Source organism: Trachurus japonicus, chromosome 16, assembly GCF_045865225.1.
Source record: "Trachurus japonicus isolate A0001 chromosome 16, Traja_1.0".
NCBI classification, from domain to species: Eukaryota; Metazoa; Chordata; class Actinopteri; order Carangiformes; family Carangidae; genus Trachurus; species Trachurus japonicus.
The window spans coordinates 7792466-7818863 of NC_140922.1; the positions used below are offsets into that span (position 1 = coordinate 7792466).

At 43.7% G+C, this 26398-nt stretch overlaps 2 protein-coding genes across 5 annotated transcripts in view; one reads left to right on the forward strand and one right to left on the reverse strand.

The window, feature by feature from the left end:
* Window positions 1–219: 219 nt before the first annotated feature.
* On the reverse strand, window positions 220–10908 carry mex3a (mex-3 RNA binding family member A). Its single transcript, XM_085801049.1, has 2 exons — window positions 10097–10908; window positions 220–6639 (listed from the first exon to the last, which is right to left on the reverse strand). The coding sequence occupies exons 1-2, from the start codon at window positions 10515–10517 to the stop codon at window positions 5480–5482; spliced, it is 1581 nt and encodes a 526-aa protein (XP_085657175.1). The 5' UTR covers window positions 10518–10908; the 3' UTR covers window positions 220–5479.
* A 7482-nt stretch (window positions 10909–18390) lies between these two features.
* The window catches only part of LOC146971633 (lamin-A-like), a 37163-nt gene continuing 29155 nt past the window's right edge, over window positions 18391–26398 (forward strand). Inside the window, exon 1 of one of the 4 annotated variants that reach the window (XM_085801057.1) lies at window positions 18391–18763. The gene's annotated coding sequence lies outside the window, so the exon portion shown is untranslated. Of the gene's footprint in view, window positions 18764–24622; window positions 24846–26398 lie in introns of those variants that run through there. The other 3 variants (XM_085801055.1, XM_085801056.1, XM_085801054.1) reach the window with 3 other exon arrangements.

Below are 26398 nucleotides of genomic sequence, written 5' to 3' on the forward strand. Positions count from 1 at the left end.
CATGCAGTTAAACTCAAGGATACAGTTAATGGCTCTGGAAACGATATCAACTTGAACCACAGTGTTGTTTTGTTCACTGTTACGCTGTCGCCTTGTTTACATCGAAGGTAATCCCTTACTGTTTACTCCGAGGGTCTTAAAAGTGAGGAATTCAGCTTTAATTTTTCACTGGCTTGTCATTGTCAAAACGATTCTTTCTCAGCCTGATTTTTTTCCCTATTTTTTAATTACTTGGGCAGTTTCTTTTAATCGCAACTTCTCAAGCTCGGTCAAGTTTTTCAGAAAGATTAAGACATTCCCTGGACTGTGGTTCCCCCCACCCCCCAACGATCTAACCAGGACAATAGAAAACTACTCAAAGGACTGTGTAAGTGCCAGGATGTGCTGTAAGCTGGTCTCTTTGGGAGAAGTAAGTCTGTTACCGGCGCCTCTGTAGTATTAAACTAATCTTACAACACTGAAACATAATATGCCTTTATTTCACAGATATCGACTGAGTGGCCTCTAAGACTTTTGGGTAAACAGAGAAATTCTAACCTATGTGATTATTTCTTAATTCAATAAACTCTAAACCAAGCAGATTTTTCGTGTTAAAATAAGTTAACTCAAGTGATAAGTTAGTTCATGTCCTCTCCTTGTAATTTGTTCTTTGGCTATGTCTGACCTTTTTCCTTCCAAAACAATACAGATGAAAAAGTAGGTGCAACACAAGTATCAAATAGAGCCATGAGATCGGAAACTCAGTATCGTCACGATGTAAACAGAACTCATCTTAAGATATGCTATAAGTAACTCGCCTGCCCCTGTGTGTAATTGAACGTAAAGTAATGAGCGCAAAGAATCAAAGCTCCTCACATGGTCAGCATGATCTCAGTGAGAGAGTGACTGGTACAGTACATCATATCACGCTGCCCTGCCCCCCTGCTTCTCGCTGCTGTGTATGTTTCTCGACCAAAGCCTTCAAGACATCAGTCTATCATAAGCAAAGTCACAAGCCCTTGCTTTTTTTTGCTTTTAACAAAACGGGACAAACGTCGGTGCTCATGCTCTGGTCTGGATGTTTGTTTACACTTGAGCGATCACCTCTACAGCTCAGTGAGATACGCCCCCCCACCCACCCAAAGTCGTCATTTCAGTGCTACCAGGCAGAAGGATTCTCTAAGTTTGTCCTGACCCCACTTCTGTGATCTGATTGATATTCAACGTAAAAAAAAAAAAAAGTAAAACAATCGAATGACTGAGACCCTGATGAACACAGTGCGAACAATCACTTAATCCTGAAATTGTTGCTAATTAATTCTATCTGTTTCTACACTGGCATGGATCCATAATGAATTTTAAGCAGATATGAGACAGAAATGCTGAAGCATTATCCTAATAATCAAGGTCAATGTCTGAATAGAATATTATTTAAAGAACTGACTAAGCAGGCTCCTCTGTTTATTGTCCCAGTATAGTCCTATTATTGCTTTTCATCCTAATATACATAGAAACTGATTTATTCAGTAGGGGTTAAGTTATTACACGTATTATTCATTTGAGTTTTTATTTGAGATTGGATTTATACATCAGCGTCTTCATAAAGGATATTAATTATAACAGTTCATAGTAGTGTCTGGTTAATTTCTCATTTATATATTTGGATGAAATACTAAGTTAATCAGTTTAAATAATATTTCTTAAATGTATGGATCTATCTAATATACTATTATCGTCAAAAGGATGATGGGACACATATATAAAAGATTTACTCTCCCTAAAACCCAGAAACATTGACAATGACACTTTCAGTTTGTAAAAATAATCAAAACCTCACTTCAAGCGGGCCTTTGTCTGGATGTTCATAACTGATACACATACTGTATTTACATAGATGCTCAGAGTGCTTTCCCATAAAGTACAATACTCATTAACTTATACAGCGTCTAAACTGGGAGAATCTCCAATAAGCCCTCTCTTCATTAAACCAGTGCAAAACTCAAGCAAGTCCTCAGCATTGACTAAATGGACGAGAGGTCTCCCAAATTACCACTAGTACTACTGTAGTATTAAGAAGAACAAGAACCACCATAATACAAAAAATGATAGGGAATCCTTATGTGCATGTCTTTCAAATTCTATGAAATATATTTCACCATCAGTGGTCGGTTTGGTATTAATCAAATGCGCATGTTTTGTTATAAGGTGCTTTACTCTGTGTTTTAAGTAAAGTGTTCTAAGGGCCTAATTTCCTGAATCCCTCTAATCCCTACCCGAGCATTTTGATTCACATTCTTTACTCCAAAAATAAGGACTTTAAAAGTTGTTAAGTGGGCGGTACTGTCAAAGGCCAAAGTTGCTACCTTGTATGCCAAAGTAATGACAATATTCTAATAAAAAAGATTAAGGCAGAAAACAAAATAACAAAAATACTAAGTTCAAAGAGCAGTGTCATACTGCCTTGAATTTGACGTTGAAAGCTTAGGCCAAACCACTGTGCAATTTCTCCAGCCATAAAAAAACTATTCTTTATTTCTATATCTGATAGATTTCAAGGTACTTTTGCAAGTACAGTGCTTTCCCTGCAGGCCTCGTGTGATGCGAGCGGTCTGCTGCGTTTTGTATGTTGTTTGTAAAAAAAAAAAAACAAAGAAAAAAAAAAGGAGGAGGGACCTTTTGCATCTTAAATGACGCAATTTGTTATCGCTAATTTTTTCTCTGAGACAGAAGCCGAGTTGAATTGTTCTCCAGTACGAGACAAGAAAGGCCTGCTGCATCACCAGTGTTCCCTGTCTCCACTACTGGGCCACATGTGACAGCTCAAAACTCACTGCTACACTTGAATGATCAATAAAACTGCTAGATCTGCAGGGTCTCGTTTATATTGGAGCCTTCTTCTCTGTTTCTCCAGCCAAAATGACCCCCCCCCCCCCCCACCTTACCCCTTACCCCTTATCATTCAACAGCTTTAATCCCTACCCCCATCCCCTCTCCTCTAGCCCTCTGAAATCCCCAGGCTGGGGCTAAGGCAGACACAGAGGGTGTGTAATTTGATTCAGCATGAGTGCTGGTTAAATGGGGCGTTTCCTCTGCTTTCCTGTCAATTACAATTGTCTGATTTCATTCTGGAAGCTCAAAGCGAGTGGGGGGGGGGGGGCTGCTATTGGCTGAAGCCCGGGTGTCCATAGTGAAGGGGCAGCTGCAGGATGTCCCATACAGTAGCGAGCTGACACGGAGGGAGGGGAGAGGGGGGGGGCTGGAGGTAAAGAGGGACCAGGGCTTTATGGAAACGTCGATCTGCACTGGCTCTGTCACACAAAACAGTGCCAGTGCAGATTTCAGGGCAGTGAAGCTGGGGACTGGTGGGGAGGGTGGTGGTGGTGGTGATGGGGAGGGGGGTGATAAGATCTTTTGTAGGTGAACGCCAACATTTCCATCATTTGTAAAGGCTATATGGCAAATTGTGTGGCATTAACGTTGGAAGCAGGTAACTGGTGTTATCTCCAGATAACTGCAGATAATTTATTTTGCTCCAAAGCCTCCCCTCATTTCACAGGCGCTGCCAAATCCAGCTACTGTCTTTCAAATTTTCTGTGTGTGTGTGTGTGTGTTTTGGGACAAAAGAGGCCCCCTCTCCCCAGTAGGGATAGCTCAGAGCAGCAGAAAAGGAAAGGAAAAAAGGGGGGGAGGAAGAGGGGCAAGAGAGGGAGCGGAAGGAGGGGGGTCCTATTCGCCCAGCTGCAACCAGACCATCCAGCCCCCTCTGTGCTTGTAACAGTGGGGCGGGGCAGTAAGGGGGCTCGCTGCGGGACCCTGTCCTACCCCTCATAACAACTCCAGAGTCCCCACACGGTCCGCACCTGGACCAGCCCCATTTGCCTAATTATCAATGAGTAGATCCAGGCCGTGTCAGAGCACTCTGCAGCCCACGCCGCTAGCCCAGCCCAGACAATACGCCCCACTCAGAGAGGCCTTCGGAAAGCAAACGATCGAAACTGTAAGCGGGGGGAGACATAAAAGCCACTCCCAAAAGAAAAAGGGAGAGAAAGAAAAGGGGGCTAGGCAAAGACCTCCAACTTGGGGTCACAGTCGCAGTGTGCCATGAAACACCTGCTCCTGTACAGCTTTGCTAATTACAGGGGGAGACAGCAGGCCCCTTGGAGCTCGCACTTAATGCCGTTAGTAATGGGGGGACGTGGAGTACGTCGGATTACTGATTTGGGACCGTGTATTTTTTTTACAGTGTCAACTATTCCAAATCTGAGTCTGCTGCTGATTCAGGAAACATTTTACAGTTTTTTGCCTCGGCTTCTGTCCACATCCTAATTCTCCTCCTTATTTACAGTGCACACCTCAGAGAAAGCGCTTGTTGACTGGAGCTCTTGCTTTTGTCTTCTATCGTTCAGCGACTGTGGCTAAATGACCACACAAGACAATAAAGCGCGGTTAAGGTGGCTTTGAAACAAGTCCATCGGGGAGACAGATGTCGAGAACTAGCCAACTGGATGAATTCCAAGGCTTTCGGCCTCACAAATTAAATCAGTGCTTTAAGCCAACCGAGGGACCACATGCTTTTCAAGCGCCACGAGGAGCAAGCTTTACTGAATCTTTTCAACAAACTGCAGTGACCAAAGTGTAATCAATGGCTACTGGAAAGAAAATTTTACTCATACTCTCTACACAACTTTCATCTATCTTGTGAATAATGATACCAATAAAATGCAACCAATTACTATAAATAAATGATGTAATGCCTAATCTTTTTTTTTTTAGCCTCAATCTGGTTTAAAAGACTACAGGTACAAGAATGAAATCAGGGGCTGTTTTTGTTTCCTCATGAAGATCACAAGGCTTTGACTTGGATCAGTTGATTCATTTTCATTTTTGTGAAAATGAAATGTCTCTTTTTTGGACCAATTATATCAAACCACAATCACAGTAAGACTGAAAAGAGGCTGGATTCACCTTCACATCAGCTTTTGAAATTTCAGGTATGATTGACAATCCTATTTTAGACCAAGATGATTGTAAGGTGCAATGAAAATTCTGTGTTTTTTTTTCCTTCTAATAACAACATTGACTGTAGGTCAGTCAGGTGCAGATTGGGTACCTCAACAATCATCTTCTTCCTTCAATATAAACCCACTTCATGGTAAAATAAAAATTTGAATAATAAAATGTTCACATTACTACCTCTGCCTACACTGTGATTCATGAATGAAAAACAGCAGCAGTCAAAAAACTGAAAATGCAGGGTACTATACTTCTCTTATAAACAAAACTTTTATAAAATATATATGCATATATATATATAAAAGAAAAACTTAAAAATATTTCTTATACTTTTTAGTAAAGCAAGCAGTGCCTTCTAAAATATCTGCTTGATTGTTTTTAAATTTTCTGAAAAACAAAAATGTGTATTATAATAATAATCATAATAACAGTAAATAATTATTGAACAAACACTGACAAAACTAATGATAAAAACTGATGTGGTTCCTTAAGAGAATATTCGGATGGCCTGTGTGACCTGGGTGTGGCACACTGGGCACTCCGGGTGGTTGAGCTCACAGATTCGGATGGCACACTCCATGCAGAAGAGGTTATGGCCACAGGGCACCAAGGCAGCCGTCACTTTGCTCTCAAAGCAGGTCATGCAGTCCCGCACAGTGGCCGGTGGCGAGTCCGGCACTGGCAGACGGCCTGGGAAACCCTCGCCGGCAGAGGTGGGCTCACTGTGGGCGCGGCGGGCCTGGGCGTGAGGTGAGCCGGCTACGGGCACAATGCTGGTGACTGAAGAGTTGTTGGTGCTTCCACCTCCGCAGGAATCGGGTAAGCCAGGAGAGAGTCTGGTCAGAGGGAGCGGGAGGCCTCCAAAGCTCTTGGAGCGCTGCTGGGCGTAGAAGGCCACCTGTTTGGGGTAGTCGGGGTCACCCCAGCTCTGGGTTCCCTCGGATCCAAAATAAGAGCAAGGCTTTTCTCCGGAGCTGGAGAAGTTGCCCTTGTTGTAGATTCCCCCTCCCTCGCCGCCTCCTCCTCCTCCCCCTCCTCCTCCGACCATGGCATCTGAGAAGTTCTGGCGATAGCTGCTGGTGAGGGGCTTGCGCTGGCCCCCCTGCAGCCCCCACACCTGCTGTAGCCGGCTCTCCAGACCACCGCTGCTGCCCGCCGGGCTGCTCCCACCGTTCGGCCCCAGACAGTCGTTCTCGTTGTTGTGGTCGTGCAGGCCTCCTGTTCGGAAGGCGATGTGTGCTTCGATCTCCTCGCGGGCGCGCTCGGCGTTGCTCGGCGACCCCGTGATTTCAAAGACGGGGTCGCGGTCTCGACTGGGCGTGACGATGTAAGTGCAGGTCTGCTGCTGGATGCGTTTGATGGTGGAGCCTTTGGGCCCCACGACCAGCCCCACGACACGGTATGGCACTCTCACCTGAATGGTGGTCTGACCCGGCAAAGGTGTGGGCGGGGAGCCGCTAAAAGACACTCCCAGCTTGTTGCGGGATGCCCGGAGCATGGAGAAGTGCTCTGCAGCAGAGATGATTTCACGGCGGGCCAGTGCAACATCCTCCTTCCGGCCAGTGATTAAGAACACAGGCTCCTCTCCTCTAACCGGGGTTTTGATGTAGGTGTTGGTCTTGGCCCGCAGGGCTTTGATCTTGCAACCTGCAAACAGCAAGATATATTTTAAAATAAGTAAATATCAAACATCAACTCTGTCCTGCATCTTACAAAGGTTACAAGTGAGAACATGGAGCAGAAATCCTCAACCTTCCTTTTGTTCAGCATAAATTCAGACTTGTTATTGACATGTTGCAGGTTTTTACAAGCAACATACAGTACACAGACTAATCACCATAATTTATGGGGCTTCCGGCAACAAAGCGTTACCAGGTTAAGTTATTTATTTGCTGGAAATCGGACACTCAACTTGGTAAGAGACGGATGGGCGGTGCAGAGGTATTCGCCAGCATAGACATGGCTGTTTTGGAGGCCTGCAAGAGCTCCTGCAGATGCAATATATCTGCTGTATGCTGGCGAGCAATCACTTTCTGACCTCTCCTTGAACTTACAAGATCATGCAGTCAACCCACATATGCCTTGTTTTTGGGCCATTTATTGCTCTACATCTGCAGGGTTTTTGATCGGTGTGCTATAGTTTAGTCTGTGAAGTGCTTCTCGGGGCAGAGGCTCACAAATTACCTGACATTATACACAGCAAATCAGCAATTACTCAGGGGGATGGCCAAGTACGTTTGAGGTCAAAAAGAACACGGTAAGGGAAAGATGTAGCGGCTCTGTTTATGTTACTCCCCCCTTCGAAGAATGCATCAAGCACCACGCGGGTCGGTTTTCATTCAGAAACCCGAGCAGCCTCCTCATTAAGACCTCCACATTTATTGACGAGTTAAACGTGCCTTTCTCGTCTCAGCCCTGTCTTAAAGAGACCGGTGTGACTCGCCATTGGACAGGCGAGAATCATCAGGCATCCTATTCAGCAGGACTAATCTGAGCACATCGGATCTGACTCCAGGTGCCTTAGATCACACAACGCATCATTGCATTTCCCGTCTGAAAATCACAGCAGCAGGTATCAGAAGGTTTAACGGCACCTTAAGTTGACGACGGATGTCTCCAACGGCTGCTAAATAGGCCCACTTTGTTCAGGAACACTTGCTTCTCAGGGACTAGTGACCCAGACAGAAGGATAGTGATACTCTGAAGGCTTGGTGCTGCTCATGCCCAAAAAAAATCTGAAAATACCTTTTTTATGGCTGTTGACTAATAGGCCTGCTCATGTCACAGGGGATCAAAGAGCAATTGTCAAATTCCCCTTTTTTTCGACCTACACTGCAGCTTTTAATTAGTCCAAATTAATGTCTCATTGAAAGAATTATCTGTAAACAAAATAGGCAAAGATTAATTAATCGCAACAAGAAATTAAGGTCACTGGAGGCAAATTAAAACTGTTAAACTGTGGTGTAAGAGGTGCCTGTGATGGAAAACAAAGCCACCCTTGATCTGAAGAGCTCCAGGGGAAGGTACAAGAGCATCCTCGGATATCGACGCCTGTGACTCCGATGGGCGAAAACAATCGTACCCCCCATCCCTTCCTTCATGACAGGATGCCCCGTTTGCCAGATTCACCAGGCGGTGTGCTGAGAGGAAGGGGCTGCGTCTGTAGTGCCAACTTAATGAAGGGCCTGAATCAAAAGCAGCTCATCTCAAATCCCCCCAAATCAGCACTTCTTCTCGGTCAAGGCGAAAGGGCCCTCTCGCTGCACTTGTGCTCACCGGATCCACCCTCCGGCTGCCTTCGGTTACCCCATTAAAATTCAAAACTTACACTTCAGAGTAAAGAACGGGAGCCGCAATGGGAGACAAGGGGCACTTAACGGCACAAACTAAATCCACATTGCCAGAGCATCGGTTTAAAAAAAAATAAAAAGAAAGAAAGAAAGAAAAGAAGCCATCTCAACTCCTCTGAACCCTCTGTGATGTTATTCCACACCTGTTTGTTTTTGTTGCAAGCTAAATCAGGATTGCTAATGGTACCTCACCCACCCTGCAGTCTTTGTACTTTCCCTCTCTCTGCCCCCCCTCCCCAACCAACCCCAAGCCCCTATTTCTCCCTCTCCTGACAGGCAACCATGTGGTATTGAGAGTGTGCAGTGAAGTGGGGCTCATGAGGAGCCCCTTGTGTTGAGCTCCAAGGCGTGACTCCCATTCAGCTTTTAGATGCTATACTGCCCTTCCGTTCCCCATCCTTGTTTTTCCTGCCCCCTCTCACCCATGGGTTCATCACATCGGTTAACAATGGGTGCAGCCAACATAGACAACACCACCAAGCAGAAGAAAGAAGACGAAAAAGAAAAAAGAAAAAAACTTATTCTGTTTCCTTGCTTTAAAACCAGTTTAGGTTCAAGCTTGTTCGTAGCCGGTTGTACATAAATATGGATCACTTGATAACATCTTTACTGCAAATGAGCACAAACAACTTAACATTATGTTGTTGTTTCCCCCCTTTATTCTTTTTTTAAAAAAAGGATTCCCTGCTCCTGGTACAACTTCTCGCTGAGTCACCCTTTAAGACCATCCCGTGTGCCAAGCAGCCACACTGTCTTAGTGCGCCCCTCCCCTCATCCCCCGACTTTCACACCTTTGTTTGACAGCTGCTGTCATTCAACTTCAGCTCTTTGTTCAATAATAGAAAAAAAAACAACTGTAAGAGAAAGAAGCTGAATCTATAGTGTGTCTGGAATTGAACTTTCCAACTCCCTCATTTGGAAAGAAGAAAAAAAAACAAGGGGGGACCACGCTGCTGCTCTATTGTCCAATTGTGTCACTGGGGCAGTGCGCAACATAAACAACGAGCTGGATAAATGTGGAAGGAGGCAAAACATCTTCCACCGCTGAGGCCACACGTCTGATTTATTTTTATTTTTTATATATTTTTTATTTTATTCCTTTCTGGGAGGGTGGTGGTGTTTTCTTAACGATCAAATTCAAAGTGAAAGACAATCCTCCCTTCGCCAGCAGCCGCACGTTGCCTTTTTGAACAGTCTGGCGCGTCTCAGACGACAAAGGAAGCAAGTGGCTGCTCCACTGTGTCTGTGCGCTGACATTGATGGCGTGGATGTAGAATAATTCGCCCAGGAGGGAACGAGGGGGCTCTCTTTTCGTTGCCTCTGATCAAATCCAACTCTAACGCTACTATGTATTCAAATATATATAAATATATCTACAGAAATGGAAAAAAAAATAAGCACAAAGCGGCTAACGACTTGTTCCATTGCACGAGTGTTTAACGACGAGTGCACGGGAACTTGCAACATTGTAGGAGAAAAAAGTGGGAGGCTGATGTCTCGGGGGAGTACAAAAAACACGCGAGCACACACACACATACACTCACGCACACACACACATACACGCACACACACACGCGCACACACACACACACACACACCACTCCCTTTTCTTTGTCAAATAACACCAGGTAACAGTAAGGGAACCAAAAAAACAAAGCACGCGGAGGGGAAGCAGAGCAAGGGGGGAATGCGGCACTGTTAGCGGGATAAAAGCACAAGTTTGGAGGGAAATTATTTGCAAGCCAGCGGTTTACCTTGTCTCCCCACTATTTCGGCCACATGTTCAGAGCTGGGCACTGGGACGCATTCTGTTATGTTGCAGCCTCGTCCTTTCGTCTCACTTGAGGAGCTCTCGTACAGGGCGCACAACTTGCTCTTCCCTTGCAGAATCGCCGTGTCTCCGCCGCCGCCGACGCTGTTGGTGTGGTTGTGGTGGTTGTTGTTATTGTTACTCCGGTCCTGTACTCCTGTTGTTGGGGCTCCGCCGCCGTCCTCGCCTTCCCCGAGCCCCAGCAGAGACAACTGGCCCAGCGCGACCCTGAGGGCACGGGAGTCGTCTTCCTCCTCGTCGGGCGGCACAAGGAGACCTTCGCTTCCGAAGCCGGAGCCGGCCAGATCCCCGCCGTAGCCCCCATTTTTCTCCATGATCCCTGCTAGAACCAGCAGGCTAGGCATGGCTAACAAAAGAGTGTGTGAGACAAAGACAGGGGAAAGAGACTGGAGAAACAGCACCCGTGCCGCCTCCTCCTCCTCGCCCCCTCCTCCTTCCGATTCCCCCCTTTGCGCTAGTCCCTCCCATAGACCGGCCCCCTCTCTCTCGATCCGCCAGACTTTTCAGTACAGTAGTCTCTCTCCGAGCTCCGGGCGAACGGGACACAAGGCCGTCTGCACGATAGATGGGGCTGGGCGATGTGTTGCTCCACCCAGTCTGGTTTACACAGCTCCCCTCCTCGCCGAGACAAAACGAGCCGCCCTCCCGTTGTACCATTCCGTCTCAGGTTCCCGAGCCTGTGGCACCTTCACGTCCAGCTTCCTCCACACAAAAAGAGAGAAAGAAAAAAAGAAAAAAAAATCCATCGGTTACCTCGTGCACCGCACTCGTTTTAACGCAGAGCCGTGTTGTTTCCATCCCGGAGCTGCAGCGTGAAGCCCGAAAACCGCAATTATTATTATTATTATTTTTTTGTGTGTGCCAACTTATGTAAGAATGGCCATCCAGGATGTAAACAGTTGCGTATCAAAAGGTGCAAGTACAGTGCGCACATGGTCGTGTAGTGGTGCTGCTGAAAAGATGATGTCAACTTTATCATTAGGACACACACACACACACACACACACACAAAATCTGCAGCTCCTGTTTATTATAAGGGGAATCGTGGACCATCTGGCATGAAATTGGGGAGTTAGTGACATTATTTTTTGGGGAGGAGAGGGAGAGAGGGAGGGGGGGTCCGCCCACCTCCATGTAGCCGTGCTTTGCGGCAGGTCACCGCGTTGTTGTTTCTGGCGCCGTTGCGCATGAGGATGTTATGTATAGGAGGGAAAGAGAGGGTGTCTGGGAGGGTGGGGGGGGGCTGTATACGAGGAGGAGAGGAGAAAGGGAGTTGTCAGACAGGCGTTGCAGACCCTATGCAGCGGGGGAACATCAGAAAAGCCCTCGCACATTTCCCGTTATAAAAAAAAAAGAGAGAGAGAGAGAGAGAGAGAGAGAGAAGGTTTTGCAGCAGCCCCGGTGAACAAAGAACCGCGCCGTTCGGTTCGCGCACAGACTCCCCAAGATGTCCTCGACAGAAGCCACGCCTGACGGCATGGTAGTAGTCCAACACAAAGACTCAAACTGCAGTTGTAATGATAATGTTTAGTAAAAAAAAAGATAAATCACATCAACGCAGACTGTTCATTCAGTATGTTTCTCCCCTTTTTGTAGATTTGTTTTTCCTTTTGTTTCACACTGCAAAGTATCTGCAACTTAAATTAAATTCCACCAGAATCTTGAATCCTACACACATCTTCAACAAATATAAAAGATGAGTAAAACAATACAGGCCATAATATTTTTTTTTAATTATTTTTTATTAGTGACTTGTAAATTATTATTACTGTCATAAATGAAGCACTCAGGAAACCTGGTGTATAATTATACAGAGCAGAGCAACAACTGAAGCTCATGTTTTCAGCTTCCTCAAAGTGTCAGTTTAACTCAAGCTAAGCCTGTCGTTACCATCTGTGCATATGTATGGTGGGATGGATGTACAGTGAGCATGTGTTGCGTAAGGCTACCTGAATGACAAGGCAAACTCTGGGGATGTTTACTCTGAGAAAAACATTAGACGCTCCCCCCACTTCGCCCACCGTCCACGCTACTCGTCTGGCCCCACTAGAAAATATGGATATATTAAGGATATGATTCCAGGGAAACACTGAACTTTATAGGTCCACTGGATTTTATATAGAAAGTGCTGCTGGATGAAACGTCTGTGAAATCAGTCAGTGTGTGTGTTTGGGTTCCCCAGGGAAGTATTGAATTAACTCTGTAGATTATTTGTGCATTTTAACCCTGTCCAGTAAAATTAATTTATTATTCTCCATCATATGTAATGTTTTCCCACACTGGAACTGGGTTACAACTGTAATAACAAAAAAAAAGAAAGAAAGGGGAAAAAAAAAACCCCCACACACACACACTGTCTTCCATTTGGGCTTATATGACAGACTGAGCATGGCATGTGACTCTTGGAGAGATTCAGCATGAATATTTTAGCATTTCTAGTGAGAACACCTCCTGCCTTTTAATAACACATAGAACAGAGAAACAATATAATCACAAATTTCCAAACACCAGCTCTGAGAATAGAAACAATATAAAAACATTTTTGATAAAGTGGTCGCAGAAAGAGAGAGCAGGTGTATTTGCATGTGTAATCATAGTCTAGACGCGCTCTCTGGGTGCCAATCAGGAAGGGGTTCGCTCCCCAAAGGCGTGTTGCAGATGAGAACTCACAGGGAGACTCCTGGTATGAGGCCAGGATTAAAACATCCCCCCACTCCACCCAATAACATGGATAAAAAAAAAACAACAACAAAAAAAAACAGCAGCAGGAGGAGAGCAGGATAGCGTGATGCATGAAGGACCAGAGGGGTGGTGGGCCCAGGGGGTCTGCCCCCAATCCCAACCCCACCCAGTGGAAGAGGAAGAGGCAGGCCAGAGAGGATTGGGGGGTGAGGGGATGGGGACCAGAGCCACACCAGAGCAGCCACTCCATGGTGCGGGTGCAGGCCATTGTGTGTCCAAGAGGTTTTAGTTGTCTGGCTCCATTAAAATGGCTCTGCTGGGAGTCCAGAGCCCGAATCAATAAAAAGCATAGATCTGGGATAGAGTTTCCCCCCTTCACACACCCCTGTCTGCCTGGATGTGTGTGTTTTGGTGTAGCCTGTTGGAGGCCGGACTGGTGGTGATGCTGGACCACATGACCCCCGTGACCCTGAACTAAACCTTCCCTGGCTCTGAATGGACCACAGCAGGTCTGGTTTTCATTCAGACTTCACTGCCTGGAGCTCTGGGGCTACAATTGTGATCTGCACACACTTGTGGTTCTTTGTGTGTGTGTGTGTGTGTGTGTGTGTGTGTGTGCGTTAGCTACAGGATACATGTGAAGCCCAGAGTGCTGAGGTCATGTTACTTCCACATAAAAAACTGAATGATCTTGAACATCTGTTCGTCACAGCAGTGCTGTTTCTCTTTTCTCCCCCCTCCTTCGACGAAAGGCTTGACTGGCATCTTTGGGGAGATGCTGTGGTTTACTGTGCTGCAGAGACACACACACACACACACACACACACACACACACACACACACACACACACACACCAACCTCTTTGTCCAGGAGTCCATGCAGATATTGCTTTCACCTATATGGACAGTATCTGTCTCTCAAAGAGGACAGGCTTAATAGGTTGTAAAGACATGTCTGAGAATCCCTAAAGGACATCTCTTTGACTTCCATGGCCAGATGTCCTTTTCAGGACTTTTCTGGTGCCCCGCTGCCACTTGAATGAGGCTTCTGCGAGCACAAAGGGACATGTTGGCTAAGCACCACGTGCTGATGCCATAATGAACGGGCTCTCAGGGATGATGTAAGACCTCATGCAAATGATACCACATCTTGTGCTCATAAGCTGATGAGAGCCCTGAAGTCGATCAGCTGAACAAATGATACAGGACATGCAGAGGCCACTTTCCCCCCGCCTCTTATGTTGTTGTTGTTTTTTTTCTTCTGGGTTCTTGCTTATTTGTTTGTTTTTATTTGTTGTTCTCACTGTTGAGATATTTCAAGACAGAAGCAGCAGCAGCAGCAGCAGCAGCAGCAGACAGACGGCACATAATGATGATGGAATAAAGAAAAACAACAACAACATAATAACAATAGAAAACAAGAGTAAAACAGTTGGAGAGCCAGTGGTGGTGAATACAACATCATCACACTTGTGTCTTCTTTTAACTTCATGTATTATCAACAGTTTGTTCAGTATCTCTGCATACAGGGATCCACATAACTGGACCTTTCCCCTTCCACATCTACACCTTCTAGGTAAGTCAGCAAAAAAATCACTGCACTCATCTCCACTGCTGTTAGATAAACCTGAAAATCTATGTGTATGTTGTGCTCACATGATTTGAAACATCTCTTCTTTGAACTATCCCAGACACCACTTGACAGTTCATGGACCCTGTTAAAGGGATGTTATTGCTGATGGTTTCCAAACAAAGCCAAACTCACGTGGAATCAGTCTAATCTGGATGTAATTCAGTTCAGACTCATTCAGTCCCAGCATTGTTACCTCTGATCAGTGAACAGTGTGAGCTACAAGACAAGTACACTCTTTAGAAAAACTACCGTATTGTCTGTCTGTGTGGGCGTGACACCGCCACATGTGTTGTCCTGTCCCTGAACTTTTCAAGGCCACAACAAATGGTTGATGATATTCATCATTCATTAATCTGCTTTCTTTCTATTAATCTACAAATTTTTCCATTCTGTAAATAACATTTTTCAAATGTCTTCTTTTGTTCAAATAAGATGTTGGTTATGGAATAATTCAAAACCAGACAAAAACAGCAAATCCTCACATTGCAGACGCTGGAACCAGAGAGTAATTCACAAATTTGCTCAATTGATCAATACTTGATTATGAAAATTGACAATTGTGATTAATTTTCTTTAATTAAATTATTGTTTCTGTTCTGCTTCTTTCATCAGCACGACAACTGGACTGCAAACACTCAAGCAAGAACAGGTAAAATACACACATGAAGCTGTTGACCTCCACACACATATGCACACTCCCACCTCACTCTCTGACAACAAACAAACACACACACACACACTGGGATGTTGTGATTGGGAGAGCTGGTGTCAGCTGGGAATATGAGTCAGGTTGTATGACTTCATTCCTTTTTACGGGTATTAGGTCATCTCTCTCACTCACTTTCCCTATTTCCACCCCTCCCCCCTCCGGCTGCCTCTCTAATCACATTGATGCTGGGGAGCTAGTGACACGCCTAGTGATGAGTAAGGCTCACCTCACCACTTGCTTCCCGTATGGTGGTGATCTCACACGCGTCACAGAGTGCTTTGAACTGAAGAGTCCTCACTTTAGTCTTGGCACCCGTCTCTCATTTTATTGACTGTATTTCAGACAATGTCAGTTGATTTGGATTGTGAGAGATTGCTGCAAAGGGCTTAAGTCACAGGCTCAGTACCACACTATAAAATTACTGTAAAATGAAGAAATGTTGCCACTAAACTCTGATGGTGTTTTAGGAATAACACCTCTTACATGTTAGTTGCACAAAATGAAGCTCAAATGCTTTTTAAATAGGCTTTAATGCCAGTGCAGTAGACATGTTTCATCAGGGATAAAAAAAAAAAAGTAATTGAGTACATAATACCACTGGTAGAATGTATCTAAATAATTTATTCAAGTACCGTACTTCAGCATATATCAGAGGTATTGGCACTTAACTTGAGTATTTCTATTTTATGCTTTTTTGTACATCTACTTGATTGAATCTCAGAGGGAAATAATACACAAACTACTGTACAGATTCTGATATTGATCACAAAACCTAGGATCAGCTCAGGGAATATGATGCATTTATGGTTTGTCTGCATTATAGATAAAATAGTTAAAGTAACCATCACCCTTACCAGCTACAGCATTAAAATGCACCTACCATTTAGTAGTAATACAATAATATAATATATAAAATAATTTGTTAGAGTGTTGTTGACATTGAAGGTACACTTTGCTGCTGATATTCTTCACTTTTACTTAAAGTATATTTTTTAATAAAGACTTAACCGAGTATTTTTTATTTTTATTTTAAGGATTTGAATTCTGCTTTCATCTCCAAATGATGCATGCTATAACTATCACAAACCATCTATCTGAAGTCATTAGATGATTCTCTTGTGTTGTTTTTAAAGTGCGGTGAAGCTGAGGACAGTTTTGTATATTTCTGGACAATAAGGTGTGCTAAACTAAACAAAGAGTGCTGCGTTCAGGCCCATCCTGCAGTATCATGATGCCGCTGTAACGGGCTGCAGGCTGCAGGCAGGCTCTCAAATGGAAACTGAAATCTGGACACTGGTGCACTCGATGAACAGACTGTCTCAACTTTATGATGTTTTTCAGTTGTATTTTTTTTTAAAAATCTTTTGCTTTTAATATAAATGTATCCAGGATTCCATTAAAAGCAGTTGAGATGTGGATTATCATTGGGAAATAATGTAAATTGAATTGAAATGAATTAAACAAGTAAATTAATTAACTTTTTTAAAATCTTTATATAACAGCACTCTGAATGCTGTAGTAAAATAAAGTACTCTCACTCAAGCACAGGTCTGAAATACATGTTTAAAGTACTTGTACTTTTCCTGGGTGTTTCCATTTTATACACTTTATTAGGAAAATATTTGGCTTTTTTGTCAACTCCATTTATATAATAGGTGTACTCATTAGCTAGTTTTTAAATTAAGATGTATCATAAAAACATCCAATCAGTTTCATATGCAGTGAGAAATCCATATACCTAACAATATCATGTGCTCCACATCTGTAGAGACATGTGCCCTGGAAGCTAAAACACAGATCTTGGTGTAGTTCTTGTGGGTCCATGGGTAAGGCTTTGTACCAAAACTTTGAACTATATAAATGTTTGTTAGTTGGATTATGCAATCATTTCAGTGGGCTCCAATCACTGCAAGCACGGGTTCATTCTCAGGCTTTGTTTTTTCAGACATCGGGATGCCTCCGAGTGACCTACAGCCCTATTCCATCATTTATGAACATTGTGAATGTAAACAAACCATTTACAGCGCGGTAACATAGGTCATGTAAAATTCATGTTCATCTGTTACATAATGATAAGCTTACCCATGAAGAGCTCGGTAAAATATCTCCAGCAGCACACTTCAGATGTTTTTAATTTGTGTTTTTGTTTGTATTTAGAATGAGTTTGGGATCACAGTGAATTAAACTGACTGCGCCATTCAGCTGGACCATCTGTACCGCTTGATAGTGACACTCGTGCTGGTACAGTTGCCTTGAGGAGTAGTTGTATGATGCTCCCTGGCTGCCTGTTTAATTAAATTATCAATTCATGTGAAACCCAGCTCAGGTCAGTCTATCAGTCACTGCCAAAGAGGGGTCCTTGGAGTCACAGGGGCCCCTCAGGGCTCTCCAGGGGGTCCTGAGTAAAATTAATACTACAGTTATTTCATTTATTTCATTGGCACTGACAGACAAGTTTATTGATGAGGGTTAAGATAACAGATATCTGAACTGTGGTGTGAAATAAAAACATTCTCCTCAGGCAAAGAAGTAAAAAAAATATATGATAAAATTAATTTTGAGCCAGTGGTAGGGGAAATAATGAGATCCTATAGTGAAAATAGCAACATCACTAACATAAATCCATTGATAGTTCAATTAGATCCTCCTTCTAATATTCTTGACTGTTTATTACTAACAATTTTGAATTTGACATCTATGTGTATGTTTAAAATGGAAACTTAATTTCTGAAAGACTGACTGTCTGGTGTGTGTTTTTAATCTTTATTTTATGGTTTGTCCTGACTCTGGAAAACAGCAAATAAATAAATGAAAACATTTTCTCATTGGTATTTACACAAGTAAAAATGTGAGTACTTTTAGCAAAACACAGTGTCAAATAAAATAGGTCTATGCTCTAATTTTTTAACTGTGTCAGGTTGTGAAGGTAAAGTTAGAACTGCATTGAAAAGGCTTAGGTAATAAGAAAATGTTAGATTTTAGGCTTGTCATATGCTTTATTGAAATCAATAGGTCTATGAAACAACATTAAAACAAATATGAAATAGCCTATGTAGCATATCATCAAAAACACACAATAAGCAACACAGGTAAAGTACAAGTACAAAAAAAGTAAAGTACAAGTCCCTCAACACTGTACGTCACTGCAGTAGGTTAAATGTTAAGTTACTCCTTTCTTTATTCTTATATATAGTCAATGTCACATTCATGTTCATCTGCCCTCTAAAAACGTCACCTGCCGTCACTGAAAAAGCCTCACGAGCTCAAAGTGATGACGACATCAGGCGACGGCGGAGCGTTAATTACGGTCGCCAGGTGGCGCCTATAGGCTGCTCTGTGTAATTAGCAGAGACTGACAGGCTAATCAAGTATGTTGATGCGCAGGTGGTGGTGGCTGTTGGCTGGTCGCTCGGCTCGGTGGAGTTCGTCCTCACCGGTTTGTCAAGAGAAAAAAAAAAAAACCGGTCCGGCGGAAAATAGCAGGGTCAACTGGACTGTGGACCAGGCGGGGGGAAGTGAGCGGTGACGGAGGAAGACGGAGACTCCAGAAAAGAGAAAGAGAAAAGGTAAAAAGATGTTTGTTTCCAAGTTATATCGCGGGGGGTTGAAGCTGGTGTGGGTTTAGTTTGTTGTCGTCCCTGTGTGTTAAAGCCTGAGTCCGGCAGGCGGGCTCGGTGCTGCACCAGTTGGTGAACTCTGTGACCCACGTTGAGAGATGTCGCCCACAGGGTTTTCATTCAGCGCGTCAGCCAGTGGATGGCGCCTCGCTTCTTCCCTGCGAAACTACTTGTGAATGACTTGACGTTGTGACTCTTGTGCAGCCAGAGAGAAGGCAGGGGGCGGCAGACAGGCGCAGACAGAGAGGGGAGGAGAGAGAGAGAGAGACTGCACCATTCATGTGGAAGACAGCCATAGCTATAATGTACTGTAGATACCAGTTTAACAGGAGCGCTCTACATACACAGATGCAACAAATCCTGCCTATTGTGGACAGTTGAAATGTTGTCAGCTCTGTGGAGGCTGATGGATGACACTGAAGTTGTTCACACCTTTTTTAACATCAATAGCTGGTGTCATCAGGATAGGTTTGAATGGGAGACATTTTTAAAAGTCCAACACACCTTAAAACCACACTCACATGCTCGTGTATAGTCATAGTAGTAGTTCTTAAGCTAAGGATACCACAAATTAAAGGGGAAAAAGGACACCAATGCCTCCATCTGAGGAGTCACTGATTGGTGAGATTAAAGTGACAATGCCGAAATTAATTTAATCAATTTAGAAGCTTTAGTTTGTAGTTTGACCAGTGTGTGTCTAACTTTATTTAGAGAAATAGAGTGGACAAAATATTAGAAACACCATATGTAATTGAACCACACAATCAAAATGACCATAGATTAAACAAAATGTCAGTTTCAGGAAAATTAAACTAAGCATTGTAAACATAAAGAAAGTTAAAACATATTAGTTTTAGATATATGTATCTAATAAACAAGCAGCTTTCACTGTACACTGAAACAGCCTCTGGTCTCTGTAACTCTTCTATACTGGCTGTGAAGATACTTTTCTATAAGTCATGCAATGGAATATATAGAATAGAAAATGCACTCACTGAACACTTTATTGGGAACGATATACTAATACAGGCCCCTGTTTGCTCTCAAAACGACCATGGTGCTTTGTGTCATGGACTTTATAAGATGTGGGAAACTTTACTTTTGAGACTGTGGTTGTTGATTGATGTTCACATTCTGCTGCACATTCCTGTTGTACCACAACCCAGAGGTCTCTGCTGGATTCGAGTTTACTGTCGTGCTCATGACACTGGTCTGAGACGACCGTTGGATTGTGACATGGTTTATTATCATGCTGGACGTAGCCAATAGAAGATGACCAACTGTGGTCATTAAGAGCTGCACATGGTCTGCAACACTACCCAGATAGCCTGTGGCATTAAAACCACGTTTAATTTGTATTACAGGACCGACCGGGACTGTTGTAACAGGACAGGTGGGTCCTTTGATTCATTTTGAAGTGAATTCTGACTGTACAATCTGCAGCCTCAGCAGAAACCCACAGACCAGGCTATGGTCTTTCCGGTGTCGGGTGATGAACCTGTGTCCCCTATTCTTTACTGACAAGATGTAAACCTGATGGGTCTTGTGCTGTTGTAGCCGCTGTATCCATTTGAAGGCTTACGAGATGAAACCTTTAGATAGCACATCTAAGATTCTCCACCACCCACTGCTGATAACGGTGGTTATCTGAGTTACCTTGGCCTCGGTGTTGTGGTATATAGTATATAAAGCACTAAGGTAAAACCAACCGCACTCTGTAATTGTACTGATGAGACACTGACAAAGACGTGCTTGTGGAAACATGTGATAATAAAGGTGAGGTTTGCCTCCGCTGCAACATCCACAGGGACAGAAATAAGATTTGAAACCTACAATACATACTTGAGGGTTATTCAGCCTGGATGTCGCTGCTCTGTCCCATGTACAGTTTCCTTTATTTCCCCCAGGGAGAGTTACTTCCTCATGTTGTTGGTTGAAGTAATGAGACAAGCCTCTGATCCCCAGTCATGGTTTATCTGTTCAGACCCACCCCGTTAAGAACAGTCTCTTATCGGAAAGATAAGAAATTGGGATGCTCATCAGCAATATATTTCACATTACCAACATTTCCAGCCCTTCATGAAAAATGAACATTTACTTTTTATGATACTCGAGGCCAAAAGGATCATTTTTAGATGAATTTGTATGGTAGGAAACAAAAGTTCACGAAATATCAATAAGTTGATGTATGAGTTATATTACAGAACAGAGCATCAAACTTGTGTTTTGCCTTAAACTGGAAAACCAAACAAAGAAAAAGTTGGGTTGCTATCCCTAAATGTTTCCACAGCATTAGCAGGCTTTTGTTCATTAGTTAGAGATACGGCTTATTTTATTAATGATTAAAGCAGATATCAGTGGAATGTTTTTGTTAATATAAGTCCTAAATAGTCCTATTTTCCGTCAGCAATCACTTACATGAAGTATTTCAGCCTAAACACGAGTCTCTCCGTCACTCTGCTCTGCTGTAACCCGAGGAGAAAATTTTCCTTGTGGGATACAAGAGTTATCCAATGAGGGGAGAGAACGGCATGAAGGGCTGTGTGTGCAGCCAAGGGATGCGCGTGAATGTGGTGACGTAGCACGAGGACCAATTGATGCCTGACAAGGGCGGGGGCTGCTAACTCATGGTGCGTTCAAGGAAACTCGTACTTTGTGTTTTTCCTTCCTGTGAAGTCATACCAGTTCGATCTGGTACGAGTTCACGGGTCGGAAGTTACGAGTGGCCGTTATAGGGAACTTTCACAGACAACAGGACGGTAAAAACACGAGCTACGGGTTACCTGGAACGCTACCAAGTCGTAGTTGTGACTTGAAGCTGTAACTTACGGTTTCAAAAGCCTGCCTTGAACACAGCATTAGCCGAAACGGCCGTGCCGCTGTTATCTGCTTTAATACAGATGTATGAACAATGGTCTCCTGAACAACAGTGATAACACAGAATTAGGATTAAAGCTGCTGAAGAAAAAAACAAGTGTAGATGTTGACTCAAGGACAGTTGACTGTAAGATTAATGTTCCTGTGAACTGTAAAATTATACAAATGAGTCATCGTTGTTCCACCATGTTATCTGGAAAATAATCTAGACATGAGGGACTGTAAGGCCAGAGCAGGAAATGGAGAAAGTAGAGATAAGAGATGAAAAACTGGAGCTTTTGTGTGGTCTGAGAGCATGAGTGAGCTATCTACAGGTTTTCTAAGTGGAATGGCTGCCCCGGTACACAGTTTACTTAGCCTCACAATATTCTACATAGCTCACCCTCACACCACATTTTCACATGCTGAAAGTCGTCTGTGTCATCACTCTTTTCTCTCAGGGGAGCAGCAAGCAAGTGGCTCGTGATGGAGAAATAAAACCTTTAGATTGCACAACAGGCACGCCTTGTGTTTTTTGCTGCCCGCTTGGAATGCCATGAGGGTAGAGAGGGGGAGAAAGACTGGAGGATAACTGATTGCTACTGATTGTTCAGTGCTGGTACTGCATGGTGAGCCACAGTCTTTCATGCCCATGCTTGTCTTTGGACTTGATGAGTTATTGTGGGATTTAGACAGTGTCAGATAAATGATTGAAGAAAGTTTACCACATCTTACTGTTCCAAGGGTCTATATAAGATATGCTATTGCTACGTGGCTAAGGTTGGAATGAATGACTCTTTACTTACCAGTCTAGAGGAAACTGGAAAGCTCAACATCAAACTTAAGTCCTTGATGTGCCAAGATCGGTCTCCAGTAACACCAGGGTTCACACATGTTAACACTTTATTTTCTGCCAAGTAATTGAGGGAGGACCAGTGACTCTGAATCACCTCTTGAGGTTGAAAATGGTGTCATGAGACAGGATAGGCCCAGAGCTAACTGGTTAGCATGCTAGCTTCCCAAGATATCTCAACAACATAATACAACAGAATTGTGTATTATCAACAGTGTAATTAATACATAGACAAGATCATTTCAAATCTATTATTTCTACACATTTTGCTGACAATTCTAATATGTGTTTCTTTTAATCTTAAAAGGAAAGTCCTTACCCAGTAAAATCAGACAATCTACAGCTTCATCAGCACTTCTGACTGAGGTACTTTCAAAAATATTCTCTCTGTCACACATTTTACATGTTGGACAATATGTTGTGATTAGTGTCCTGGGTATAAGCAAGGATCCAACAGATAGAGATGCATCTCTGTGCTAATTAATGGAAAGACAGAAACCTGAATTGATGTGCAATAGAAAATGATTTTGATATCACGGTGAATAAAGAGAATGAGTTTAAATTAAATCAATGTTGCGGTCTGTGGACACGGTTTTCTCCCTCTGTAGTTGAAATGTCTTGCAGCCAGCAGTTGCTTTTTCATAGAAGTTGATTAAATTGAAAAGTGGTAGTAAGGGATTATGTTCCTCTTCAGATACCAGTCAGTGGAGAGTTGTGAAACAGTGAGTTCATCAAACCACATACAGATTTGTTGTATAGGTAAAAATGTTGGCTATCACAATTTCCAGTCCTGTAGCCTATATTATTGTTCATGCCCAGAGAGCATAAAAACAAAACAAAAACAGATTGACAGAGGAGTGGTATTTGGGCTGCCGGCCAGACATTCTTGTCTTGGTGTGACTTCCATGGAGACGGAGAGACTGAAAAGCTTGAAATGGAGGGATGGAAAGAATGCCACAGAGAGGAGGAGAGGTGGAGAGCAGGAGGACGCTGAAAAACGGAGCTCTTTGTAGAGGGACGTGTGACTCAGAGTGGCCGTGGCTTCAGAGACTGACGGCTCCTTTCCACTGCAAGGCCACACTGAGCCAGGATACTCCTCCAGCCACTGGGCCTGCCCCATGCCCAAAAACAGAGATGCTGTCTTGCCCCGTGTTTAACCACAGCCGTGTACACAGTAACACACACACACACACACACACACATGAATGGACTAACCTCCATTTCCATGGTGAGGAGAGACATACACACACAGAGACACACTCACATACACACATACAGAAACCATCTTTTCCTCCTGCATCAGAACTTGATTGGACCTGTGATTCCATTAACTCCACCCCAAGGAAATAAATATAAGACTAGAATCTACTTGGATTTGAGTGTCAGAGCTTTCACGATGACTTGTGGGAATTCTACTATCATTCACGGGGAATATAATATCAAACATTTGTGGACTTTTTCCTCCTTGGAGTCAGTGGACGACCTGGCTGTGAGGTTATTGTCCTGCCATGGATAACAGCAGACCCCTGCTATGGGGAGATCAATGATATGTATGTATTTTGGACTTTTTTTTCCCCCATTTCCTTGCTATGTTGGGTTTGTGATGTTTTTCTACAGCACTGGGAATTTTCTTTTTGCTGTGCAAAATTGAAACAGAAATTCCTCTTCCATGTATTTGCTTTAGAATGGGCTGTCACTGCTGTTTTCAACCAGAAAAGTGGGCTAAGAATGTATTGTTGATAGCAGCAGGGAAGCAGGATCAGGGTGAGAGTCGCACATTCACACTCTTTCATCCACCTGGGAGCTGTTGAGTATCATCAGTGTCACCGCGTTTTATTGACAGACCACTTGCACCAGTCGCTGAGGTCAGTCTGTCTGCGAGGGCGCTGTCTGAGTGAAATGAGAAAGGAAAAGATATGGCCAGTGCTGGGAGAGATAAAGCTCAGCAGCTGCTCTGTGTGCGCACACAAACACACACACACACAGTCTGTCTAGCCTGACTCCTCCTCGCTGCCCCACCCTCCCCTCTTCTCTGCTCCCGCCCCCTCTCTCCCTCTTCAGCAGTAGGTACATGTGCAGTGAGCGACAGCTAGGAAAGCAGTTCAGGGCACGAGCCAAAGGCACACACACCCACCAGCAGAGAGCAAGACTGCATTATTCATCGGATCCTCTTCTCTACGCTCCTCTGGGGTACGGCACACACACACACTCTCTCACAGCAGCTTACACACACACTCAACCAGCAGATAACTTCCAGAAAGGTCCTGTACAATCAGTCCTTCAGCAGGCTGCAGTCGAGAGGTTCTCACACACCGAGGTAAGGTTCAGAGAGTTTCCACAGATCTCTGTCTCCCTCTGAGACTTTGTGTTGGTCACACTGATCACTGCTTGTTTAACTTAACTTAACTATGTCACTTTAACTTTTACAGTTAGCTCACAGCCATTTTCATTTTCATTTTGGCAAGGGCTGGTGTGGAGTAAGTTTGTAGCTGTAAAAGTTTTTTTTTTTTTTAATGCGTGCTGCTACTGAAGAGTGGAACATCAGACAAGCACATTCTGGGGGCTTAAATGGATGCTTCATTTATTCAAAGTTAGTCCAGAGAGTACTCGTGAGTATATGGGTTTGCCCCTGTGGGCGTGTGCACACATCATGTGCACGCATGTGTGCGCCATCCCACTCACATGGGCGTGCAAGTCCTTGTGTGCACTTTTGGTAATGGGCGGTGAGGGGATGGATGGCAAAGTTTGGTGCATCCACCCACTCCTGGACCGAACTGGAGAAGGCTTTCCCCTCGTTGTCTGGCGAAGGGCTGTTAGGTTGTGAGTGGAGCAACTGCTGAGAAATAAAATGGCTCTGAAGTCGCAACTGTTCTGCCACAGGTGCGATCAATTATTAGAGTGCTCATGCATTTATGAATATTGTTGAATGTTTTGCCTTTTAATAGACCTGTGGTGGAGAGAAAAAGTTGAATTCATAGCTTGAAAATGTTTGGTTGTTCTCCTTTTCTTCTATAATACACCCAAAAATGAATAGTAGAATTTCAAGCTTCAATGACAGAGGCCTTTAACGTGGAGGTCTCATTCATTTCACAGTTAGTACACATCTAAGCAGCCGCAAAGTGGATGTATGTCCTTATCAGGGCATCCTGCTGTATTCGTTTTGTATTGTGAGTCAACGCTTTGGTATTATGACTGGTGCTAGGATTAGAAGCTTTTTTTGTAGTTTGCCTCCATTTGACTAAAAACTGAAGAGCTGAGCAGCAGCAGGAGGAGGAGATAAGTTCATTTCCCCGTCCCTTGTTGCAGTTGCACTCTACAGGTAATTATAAAAATATGTAAATGCTCTGTGTTTAGTCAGGGAGCGGAAGGTGTTTATGTGCAACGTGTTTGTTCAAGAGCGAGCTGCGTAAATGTGGCTGAACTACTCCAGCAACAATTTAATGGAGTCAGAAGAGAAAATGTGTTATGTTATGGCAGTGTGCGTCAGTTTGCAGTGAAAATACCCACAGAAGGGATGTTATCAAGCAGGAAAAAGGCAACAGCGCTTTTTTGTCCTAATAATCCAAAGTCCTGATAAACAAGAAGCAGAGAAAACAGAAATTACCTTCCTGTGAATCAGCTCTGCCTCTGCAAATCCCCTCTAACTCCTGCGTATTAAAGTATTAAAAGAAGTTTTATAGATGGGCTCACTGACTGGAAAAAGGATTTTGTAACATGTTATCATGCAGAATGGGCAGACAGACAGAGCACTGAGGCGGACGGCCCAGACAAGGATCAGGGTGATCCCAGCCTCACTCTCACCTCCATTAAAGTTTAACCTGTGATTCAGTCCAGGGTTTGGTGCACCGTGTTTCCAGGGAAGCGACGCCTGGCAG